Here is an 11,928-nt window from a genome sequence, read left to right on the forward strand (position 1 = left end):
CCGAACGCAGTGAGGTCTATGTTTCAACTCGAATTTTCTTTCATCTGTATGTAACGCATTTACGGCCATACGCGTCAATAGGATTCTATGAGATTTGGCAGGAATATTCCTTTTTAAACTGCGCGTCTATGTATACACAAGGTTTTTTTTTGAAATTTTGCATATTAAGGATAATATGGAAGGAACAGGAATTTGGGCGGATGCCTGTTGTTTTTACCTGCATTGTTTCTATTGTCTATGAATAAATGAAATGAAATAAAATGAAATTTCCTCTACTCTCCGATATCACTATATTATAATATCATCTACTCTGAAGATAGGATTAATCAGACTATAGAATTATTCATAATCAATCAGCTGACAAGTAGATTATTCATTGCATGCATTACACAGATGTCTGGAGAAAATGTGACACCAGATACTTGTGTATGAGAAAAAGGCGTGAGGTCTACTGTTCACAGAACTACTAGTATTATGTATCTCTTGGATGTTGTATTTTATAATGATAGAGCAATAATTCAATATCAAATAGAACAGCTTCGAAAACATGAACAACAAAACAATCGGAAATACAAAACCTGACCTAAAAAACATTTTGCTCGAAGCTTCTCTCTGTGATCACACTACATCAGTCGTTAGGTCATGTTAGAGGAATAAAAACACACATATATTGTCAAATTCTACAGTTTTATTCGGTACAGGACCATGGTTTCGTGACCACACAGGTCATATTTTCATGTTAGAGGCCCTGAAATTGATCAGTTGCGACCTGTAAGCTCTGACAGCAGATCTGAGACAGGCAGGTCACTCGAAACAACAATGTATGACGACTGTGAATCATGCATGTTCATCATGTCTGTTCTACCGTTAATGGCCAGCCTTAAAACGAAATCTAGACAATTTGAAGCTGGCCACTGATAAGTGTTCCAGCAAGTCAACACAAGGTCACCTAGAATTTCGTACTGATAAGTGTACGATAGGATGATAATAAGATGTTAACTAGTAGTTCTGTGAACAGTAGACCTCACGCAGTATTCTCACCACAAGTACCTGATTGAAACTATAGACCTTATGGAAATACAGCAATAGACTGGCTTCTCCACATATCTGTGTAATCACTTGTCAGCTGATTTATGATGAATAATTCTATAGTCTGATTTTTACTTTAATATTGGCGTATGAAGGAGGCTCCTTTTTCCTTTTATATTATCCTTGAAATGCAAAATTTCCAAAAACCTTGTATATACCTCGACGCGCAATTAAAAAGGAACATACCTGTCAAATTTCATGAAAATCTATTACCGCGTTTCGCCGTAAATGCGCAACATATAAACATTTAAGCATTCAAACATTAAGAGAAATGCCAAACCGTCGACTTGATCTTAGACCTCACTTCGCTCGGTCAATAAGTAGATTACATGATAATGAGATGTTGGTGATATAGATATAGATATATAGATATAGATATATTCGCAATGTTTGTCGACTTCAGGCAGGCCTATGACAGCATCACAAGAGACAGGCTGTATACAATCATGTTAGACTTCAACATTCCATCAAAGCTGGTGAGGCTAGTCAGAGCCACAATGGAGAATACGGTTTGCCAGGTCAGAGTGGCTGGAGAGCTGACAGAATATTTCGAAACGAAGCATGGCCTAAAGCAAGGAGATGGAATTGCACCAATGCTCTTCAACTTGGCACTAGAGCATGCAATAAGGAGGACTTCAGTGGATAGGTGTGGAACACTGATGATGAAGTCAGTCCAAATACTAGGCTATGCAGATGATATTGGCATACTTGGTAGATCTATGATGGCTATGAAGAATGTAGCAATGGAGTTGGAGGAGGGTGCATCGGATGTTGGGCTGGAGATAAACACTGAAAAAACAAAAGTATTACTCCAGAGTAGACAGCATCGGAATAGACTCGGACAACGTATGGAATGTGGAGGGAAGCACTATGAAGTAGTTGATAATTTCACTTACCTAGGGAGTTGCATAACAGATACTAATGAGGAACTCAAAGAAGTTCAAAAACGTATCACTGCAGCCAACCGCACATTTTTCTCCCTTATATGCATATTCAAAGCTAGGAATGTACACCGTGAATGCAAGATAAAACTATATAAAAGCATTATAAGGACAGTGGTGTGTTACGGAAGTGAGACATGGACAATGACAGCCAGAACAGCAGACCTGTTGAATGTATTTGAGAGAAAGATGCTGCGAAGAATATATATTGGACCGTGTGTGAGGCAGGACAGTGGCGTATCCGTACTAATGCAGAGTTAGCAACACTCTATAGAGAACCCCCACTATCGGCCCACATAAGATTGATGCGGCTCCGATGGGCAGGACATTTGCAACGGATGCCAGATATACGTGTGCCAAGGAAGGTATTCGTGGGACAGCCTGGAGGAAGGAGACCTGTTGGAAGACCAAGAGAGCGATGGGAGGATAGAGTGGCAAGGGACGCTAGGGAAATGCTACGTTTGAGGAGATGGAAAGGTGCAGCAATGGATAGAGATGGCTGGAGGCAAAGTTTAATTGAGGCCAAAGCCCGATTTGGGCTGTAGCGCCATTGGAGAGAGAGAGAGATGTTGGTGAGAATTAGCCAAATAAGAGGATATTGCTGGCTTGTTGGAACGCAGTGGCCAGATTTGAATGCAAAAACTTCGTCTCAAGTACAACAATTAAAGATCTTTTAATTGAAACTGATATATTAAATAAATAAATGTTTATTCCCCCCCAAAAAAACTAAAACTACTATATCAATTACAGAAAATATTAAATAAATTACAATTACATAGGTACAATAGTTAGATACAAAAAAATCTTATAATGTGTCCTCTACATGTTTAGTTTTTCTGTGTGGAAATTAACCTACTCCACTATGGCGTACCATGTTCTAGAGTAGGTTAAAGAGTAGATTTCAACCCGATATATGATAAATTTTTAAATTTTGTACTGACAACATCTTATTCATTCCACTTCAACTTGATATGGATAAATTTTTTAATGTTGTACTGACAACATCTTATTCATTTCACTTAAACTTAATATGGTGAAATTCCACAGCATATAGTGTAAACTCATCAACTTATTTTTCAATTTAATTTTGTTTTTTCAGTGGGGCGTCGGTTGTCCGCTATCGGAGTGCAAGTCGGTGCTGAAGATCGTTGTGCCGGACGAGATGAACGGCTCGATCATCACGAAGACTTTGCCTGTGCGACCCAACATGACGACGCGTGACGTCTGCAAGATCATCGCTCACAAGGTGCGCATCACCAATCCTCAGGACTATGGCCTCTACAAGCTCGTTGACGGAGAAGGTTCGTCATCATTCAAATTCAAATTTCTCTGTAGTTATTTTGAAATTTAATATTGATAAATTCAATTGTAATTCATCAATAAATTCTGATTCTTAAAGCTCTACAAGCTCGTTGATGGAGAAGGTTCGTCATCATTCAAATTTATCTGTAGCTATGTGGAAATTTAATATTGATAAATTCAATTTTAATTCATTGATAAATTATGGATTCTTTTTCCTCTACAAGCACGTTGACGGAGAAGGTTCGTCATCATTCAAATTTAAATTTATCTGTAGTTATGTGGAAATTTAATATTGATAAATTTAATGGTAATTCATCGATAAATTCTGATTCTTAAGCCTCTACAAGCTCGTTGACGAAGAAGGTTCGTCATCATTCCAATTTAAATTTATCTGTAGTTATGTTGATATTTAATAATATTGATAAATTTCATTGTAATTTATCGATAAATCCTGATTCTTAAGCCTCTACAAGCTCGTTGACGGAGAAGGCTCGTCATCAATCAAATTTCAATTTCTCTGTAGTTTGTTCGAAAACGAGTAGGTTCGTCATCATTCCAATTTAAATTTATCTGTAGTTATGTTGATATTTAATAATATTGATAAATTTCATTGTAATTATCGATAAATCCTGATTCTTAAGCCTCTACAAGCTCGTTGACGGAGAAGGCTCGTCATCAATCAAATTTCAATTTCTCTGTAGTTTGTTCGAAAACGAGTAGGTTCGTCATCATTCCAATTTAAATTTATCTGTAGTTATGTTGATATTTAATAATATTGATAAATTTCATTGTAATTTATCGATAAATCCTGATTCTTAAGCCTCTACAAGCTCGTTGACGGAGAAGGCTCGTCATCAATCAAATTTAAATTTCTCTGTCGTTTGTTTGACAACGAGTAGGTCCGTCATCATTCCAATTAAATTTATCTGTAGTTATGTTGATATTTAATAATATTGATAAATGTCATTGTAATTTATCAATAAATTCTGATTCTTAAGCCTCTACAAGCTCGTTGACGGAGAAGGCTCGTCATCATTCATATTTAAATTTCTCTGTAGTTATGTTGAAATTTAATATTGATAAATTCAATTGTAATTCATCGATAAATTGTGGACTCTTAAGCCTCTCTCTGGACCCTACCCTCAGTCTAACGGCATCTACAAGCTTGTTGACGAGCATAGAAGTAGAGCACAAACTCTGGATCATAAAACACAGAAACAACCCGACATATTAGAAATATGTCTCCAAAAGTGTATGAATTGAATATTAGTTTTGATGGCTTTAGAGCTTTAAAACTGGTTTCATTCCGATTTTTATCAATCTTTAATCAGAAGAAGCTCAAGCAAATACACCAGGCTGGGACTCTAGTGAGACTACATCAGTGGTGTCCGTGTATAAGAGCAGCATTTCAATTTAATGCTAGATCTTTCTCGGACACCAGTAGTGTGGAACTGAATTTTTACACACGGACACCACTGGTATTCAACTGGCGACACAGATTGGTGTCCTAGTGTAATATGAGTCTAAGCTTTCAATCTGTTTAATTTATATTTTCAGGATCACTGTCTTTGTTTCATTCTCTGTCTGTCTCTCTGTCTCTGTGTTTCTATCTCTCTATCCCTGTCTCTGATCCTATCTCTCTGTCTCTATCGATCTCTCTCTCCAGTAAATACTGTAACATACATAAATAAATAAATCTAATCTCTCTCTCTCACTCTCTCTCTCTCTCTCTCTTTCTCTTTAACGGGAGTAATGGGTTGTGTGGCAGAGAGGACCAGGAGTCCTAACTCTGCCCTAATAAAGGCATATCAATCAATCAATATAATCAATCAATATAATCAATCAATCTCTCTCTCTCTCTCTAACACACTCTCACACACACTCTCACTCTCTCTCTCTCTCTGTGTCTGTCTCTGCCTCTCTGTCTCTAGCTCTATGTCTCTGTCTCTATCTTACTGTCACTGTCTGTCATTTTCTGTCAGGATCTCGATGGTGTCTATTAGTTCCTTTCTTCTCCCAGAGCCCACTTTCCAACTAAATCATAATAATCTTCCTATTTTTAAACTACTTTTGGAGGACAACGAGTAGTTTTTTTCTCTACAGTATTTTATTTCAATCTTTTTTTTTTGAGTTGGGTTTTCATTGAGCGTGTGTGTGTATGTGTATCTGTTGAGAAAATTTGAGTCATTTTATTTACTCAGTATTGATAGAATTTCAGGTGTATCCTCATCTCTATTCTGTATAACAAATAGGTTCTACTCTTTGTTTCTAGAAGTTATCTACTCATCTACATATTTATTTTCTGTTCTGAATATGTTGATGGCTCATTTGTTTCCATTATAATGTAGTGTTAGTATGCGATTGGTCTTGCAAGACCTGACAATACATTGTCATTTGTGATAAAGAATCAATATTTTCAGGATTTTCAATCTAAATTTCGTTTTCTTTGTTTCAGAAACACTATTGGGAGACGGTGAATGCCCACAGGATGTGAAGGGTCTGGTCGCAGATGTTGGCAAACACTGTATGTTCGCCTATAAGAGAATAGACGCGAAAATAGCCTGGCCTAGAACAACTTCGCCGCAATGAAAGAACGCTCGTTCATTCTAAAGAATCGTTCGTTCACCATCAGTTCCTCATTTTTTCATCATCATCATCATCATCGCCACCATTCCTAGCTGAGTTTTGAAGCAGTGTTAATTTGTTCAATCCTTAATAACATATTTACATAATTTTATTGAATTCTAAAATTAATCGTGTTGTTTGAAGCATGTAATTTGGTTATCAATTTAGTGATCAGTAATTTTGGAATAATGCATATTTTTTCGTTCAACGGAAATAATTTGAATTTTCAATTATACAAGAAACAATAGCCTACTATTGTCGTATTGTGTGAGAAGTGAATAATTGATAAATAATTTTACAGTTTCAGGATTTTAGGAATAAATACTATTATTAGAACCAAATAATTAATAGAGTGGTCGATTTTCCAATCACAGAATAATTGAAGCGGTCAATATCAATTTCTCTGTAAATTTGGTGATCAAGAACTTAATCAAGAGTAATCAATAGCATTGTTATATGAAATTAATTTCGTCAAATCAACTTATAATCATTAAATTGATAAATTCATAGTTAATCTTAATTATTTGCTCAATCATTATAAGATTGATTGAATATTTCAGTAAACCCATTGTTAATTAATTCAAATTCCAACATCTGCATTATTTTTAACACTGTTCAATAGCAAATAATCATTAATAAGGAATCATTCATCCATTTGTTAAATCATTCATTGTACATGTCTCCACATTTATTATTAGTTCACCTAGATTTGTTGCAATTTTTCTTTGTTGTTGAGGAATTCAAACATCTGAAATTTATCGGCCATTTTCTCTAATTCGTTATAAACGAATTCATGCTGAACTTGTATGCTTGTTATCTATTTTTTGAGGCAAATTCCGTGTAAATTGTGAATGATTCTACTCTGGTCCTAAAATATTGATTTTATTCAATAGCCAGATTATTTTTTATAGTTGAACTAAGTTACTGAGTCGATCATTTTGTAAATTGATATTGATTGTAAAGAACTACTAAATTATCATGTAATAAACTGTTGGCATTTTCCCATTCAATGATTTGAAATAGCAAATTCTAATGAATTTTACTCATGATAGACTGGATTGTGCATAACTAGGAGGTTCCAGAATAAATGAAACCTATTTTAATCAATAACTAAAATAGTAAAACCTTTTATTCAACTATTCCAGGTTCAACTTTTGTTTTGAAATGTTAATGTGAGTAGTTTTTAAAAACTGTTACCTCCATTTTGAGTTTTTTCGACTAGTTTGACATTTTAGTTTCATATCTTGAGACAGTTCAATGTGATTTTTCCATAAGTGTTCATCAACCTCGAATAGTTTTTTGATTAATTCTACAGTTAAAATTGTATTTATCATTTCTGTAGCTATAAGCGATAATAATATTTATGAAGATATGAACTTCATTCATATGATATTGAACACTGTGTAATTGAATCAGAGTGAACATAATTTTGAAGAAAATAAGAAATCCGTGAAATTAATGATTATTTTCCAACTGCTAGATGATGAGAGTACTTAGTGCTAATAATCTCTTTCCCATATGAAGAAATTCTAATCATATCAGAAGGATATTTTATTTGATGGATTGATTTCCTTCCACCAATTATTGTAGACATTTTCCCAATTTGGATTAGATTTATAGTTCATTAATTGAGTTGGAAGCTATTTCCACTGTCACAAACATTTATTATTTTACATATCGATTCATTTTCTGAAATTTAAATTTTTCTCAAAAGATAGACTGATGTAGTCTAGAACATGAAGATGCCTTACAGAGTAGAGGTAGATCATTTTGCAAGCTGTAGGCCTAGAATGTTTCTTGCATTTTTTTAATTGTAGACATTCATTTCATGGTTGGAAATTGAAAAATATTTTCACTGTAGTTTGAATTTTTTCGTGCACACTCGTAGTTTCCACTCAAACGCATAAAATTATCCAAATTATGTCAGTTTTATATATTTGCAAATTTAAAAAAAAATTTAAACAAGGTTTGTATAATAATTGAAAGTTTGAGTCAATCGTGTGTTAAACCATAACCAATACTAGTCATTCTAATTTACCTATCAGCTCAATGCTTAGCAGCTGAATTATTTTAATGTTGTTTCGTGTTCTCATTCTATTCTAATTCAAGCATTACAACTTTTGTAAATTTCATAATGAATATATAATGCATGAATCTTTTTTATAATCTTTACTGTCAATGACAGAATCATTGTTGAAATATTTTGAACGAAAAATATATAATCACTCTTGTCAAAATACATGTATAAACTTTTATGCATTTTACTGGCAAACTTTTCTGATATTATTGTAAAAATATAGAGTATTATAGTTTCATGTAAGTGTAATATTTATGTATGTATAGCTATATTAACACTTCACATCCTTTGTTATTATAAATAACTTGTAAAAATTAAGAATGTGGATTAGTGTTAATTCTTTTCAACTTTAAAGTCAAAGACTACGTGTTCTAATAAACGGTCTCTATTAATTTAAAATTTTTCTACTTATCAGTAAATGTTTTTTACACTGTAATGTTCCATAACTTAATTATTCTAGTAGGATTTCGTTATTGTTTTATATTGCTCTTGCCAGTAATCATAATCTTCAGTAATAATAATAATAATCTATTTATGAAACTTATGAACAAATCTTTTCAGCGAATGTTGTTTCAGCAACACAAATATAATGTATTACTACTGTATTAACATTTTTTGTCAATCATTTCTCTCCTCAACAATTTTTTATGAGAAATGTAATCCTATGAAATGTTTTGTATATTTTCTTTATAACCATCAAGAATATCCTAAATTTATATGATTGAACTTTGTAATCGCTAGTTTAATAATCATACTTTTACATGATATTGTAATCTGATCAATAATAATTATAATGTAATAAATTATTTCAGAATGTAAATATGCAGTTTTCTTTAAGGTTTGATGGAATAAAACTTTCCTCCCACAATATTTTGTTTCAGGATAAAATCAATTTTGATGATTAATCTAAATTTTTAATTAGCAATAGGGATCTCACGGGTAAATTCAACATGCAAAAATAATACATTCACAATCATAAGTGATTTTATATCACAACGACAATTTGGTTCAACTGCGATAACCAACAACTTTGGATCTTCCACCACTCACGCTCTGGCTGATTAGTCAAACATCCTCATTGGGGTTAGGAATGAAATGAAATGAAATTTATTCAAGTAAGTTACAATACATTCTGGTTCATACACGAATCTACAATAAATTACAGTACAACAGCCAATTATGCAACAAATTTCACATATTATGAAAACTTATTAATTACAATGAAGATTGAATGCAACATTAGAATATTGATAATATAGTATTGTAATATAACTACATAAATCAGCGGTATTTCAACAATGAATAAATGATAATTTCAATGAATAAATATACACCCCACTATATATTATATGTGTTGGGGTATAAGTAATTAGTTGCTTATTGCGTGTAATAATTACTATTTACAAACTTCATTCACTGATATGGGATTAAAGTTTTTTATAATAAAATTAGTAAATATGTATAATACAAACAAACAAAATTATGGAATTAGTAAATAAATATTAATGTTCTATTAAGGATAATAATAAGAAAGGTTATTTTTAGAAAAATGAAAAACAGTAAAGAGTGGAATGAAGAATAAATAGTTTCAATATTTACAGTCTAACTAAATTTTCACAATTTTCCACTCCAATATCAACCAACCAGGAAAATAAACTTTTCTTGAACCTGTATCTATTGAATTCTTCCCTAATGTAACTTGGTATTGAATTATAAATTTTTGGTCCCAAATATGTGTAGTTTCTTTGCCCAAATGTAGTGTTCATCCTTGGTACTATTGAATACGTGTTTCTCTGCCTTGTTTGATGGTTATGATCTGCCAGTCTTATGTGTTCGTTGTTTCTCCTCATTCGCGTGATGATAGCCTGGATGTAGAGTTGTCTTACACTCAGTACTTTACTGTCCTTGAAAAGAATGTTCGTGGGGAATTGATTCTCCTTGAAGCCTATTTTTTTTAGTATTCGTTTTTGAAGTTTATAGAGAGGTTCAACATGTGTAAAATTCGTAGCTCCCCAGATAATTATGACGTATCTTAAAATTGATTGCACTAAAGAAAAATAAACAGTTTTTAATGTCAGTTTTTAAAGGAATAACATTATGATTTCCGCGATATCCAGTAGCCTAAATCGTACCTCCAATGGTCTCTCAAATCGCACCAGTAGGCTACGATTTGGGAGTCCATTGCATTCTATGCTCCATACTTGCCACTTTTGTTGTGTAGGCGCAAACAGTAGACAATTCCTTATCCAAATCTAATAGAAATTACTTTGTTTAACATTTAAATGAATGTAAAAGAAGGAACACAAAATTTACTATTGTGTTTCAGGATGGCAAAAGAAATTATGGAGCTTGGATGGAAGAGGACACGGGAAGAGCATTGGCTGCATACAGAAACGGAGACATCGGCTTCAACAAATTCTGCAGACAATATGGAAAAAATATTACTGCTAATGAAGGGAAACAATGAATGGGACATGACACCACATTGCCACCTGAAGTGGAACAACAGCTTGTTGAGCACATAAAGAAACTGGAGGCATGTTTTTTGTATTTAATGAAGAGAGCAGAATCGCTTAGAAAAGATGGTACTACAATTTTATGAAACGCCCCAAGGACATTTCAATTTGTGAGCCTCAGAGGCAACATCTTTGGCTAGGGCTCAAGGATTTTCCAAAGAAAATGAATTTTTTGTACTCTTGAGAAAGACTGTGGAGGAAAATAAAATTGATGCCACCTCTATTTTCAACATTGATGAGACAGGCGTGAGTACTGTACAAAACAAATTATTATTAGTAATCAATCGTCCATTGACCGCCCATGGAGGGGGCATGCGGATTCGTCAAAATTTAAGTCCATTATCTAACTATTCATATTTTAATATTATTTAACCTAACTTCCCAAACGTTGCTCATAATGAGCAGTAAATTCCTCCCTTGAATATGGAGATATTTTCAGTAACTCCCTCTCAATTGAGCTCTAAACTCTCTACCTGTGATTTTCTTCAGACTTCGTGGTAATATGAATAATCTTATACCAGAGCTTTTTACACCTCGCTCATATAGAACCGTATGATGGGCATCGTCCCTTAAGATTCGCCTGTATCTTGTCTCATAATTATGGAATAATCCTCCCGTATTGAATGAGCTACCGGGCCGACACGTCACGGTACGATATAGGACAGAAAGCTCTATGTTTATTTAGGATTTTTTCTAGACATTTTAAATTTATAAATTATTCATTAATTTTTGAGAAAACATAACAACAGGTCAATGTAACTTACAGAGCGCGAGGTCTACTGTTAACAGAACTACTAGTGATAGACTGATGAAATAAAAGGAACATAATAATATTATGAGAGATTCAGATTCCTTTATATTCATGTGTTTAACAAAACAAAATTCAACTCACGTTCTAGCGTTATAAATAAATAGGCTGCCAGTAGCAGTAAAATAACATATTGAATCATATTAAACTAAAGAGTTCTCAATTCTACAATATTATTGAGCTAGAAAAATGATGAAATATGCGAAAGGTACTACCTACTGTAATGTTTTCACATGTAACGGTGAGAGGGAGAGAGAGATTGATTGAGTACTTTATTTATGTACATTACAATATATACTGGCTTATACACTTATATACACTATAGCTCACAATACAGCAAAATTAAAGATGAGTTTAGATAATATAGACTAAGAAAATAATTATTGAACTGTATATGATATGAAAAAGTAGTTTGTAATATAATAACTATAGATAATTATATTGTTATGCATCTACATAAATTGGCGGAGCTTTGGACATATCAATGTCCATTCTTCGGAAAGAATATTAAAAATATCCTCCCCACTAACTCTCTACCAAAAGAGTGAGTGTGAGAGAGCGATATAATAA

The 11,928-nt window shown here is 33.2% G+C and overlaps 1 protein-coding gene across 1 annotated transcript in view; it reads left to right on the top strand.

Moving 5' to 3' along the window:
• The window catches only part of LOC111058177 (protein sprint), a 154,506-nt gene extending 147,260 nt beyond the window's left edge, over positions 1-7,246 (top strand). Inside the window, exons 21-22 of the mRNA XM_039438198.1 lie at positions 3,130-3,331; positions 5,788-7,246. Coding sequence (XP_039294132.1) covers positions 3,130-3,331; positions 5,788-5,921 — 336 coding nt within the window. The 3' untranslated portion in view covers positions 5,922-7,246. The remainder of the gene's footprint in view (positions 1-3,129; positions 3,332-5,787) is intronic.
• The last annotated feature ends 4,682 nt before the right edge of the window (positions 7,247-11,928 follow it).

This window comes from Nilaparvata lugens, chromosome 11 (assembly GCF_014356525.2).
Source record: "Nilaparvata lugens isolate BPH chromosome 11, ASM1435652v1, whole genome shotgun sequence".
Lineage (NCBI taxonomy): Eukaryota > Metazoa > Arthropoda > Insecta > Hemiptera > Delphacidae > Nilaparvata > Nilaparvata lugens.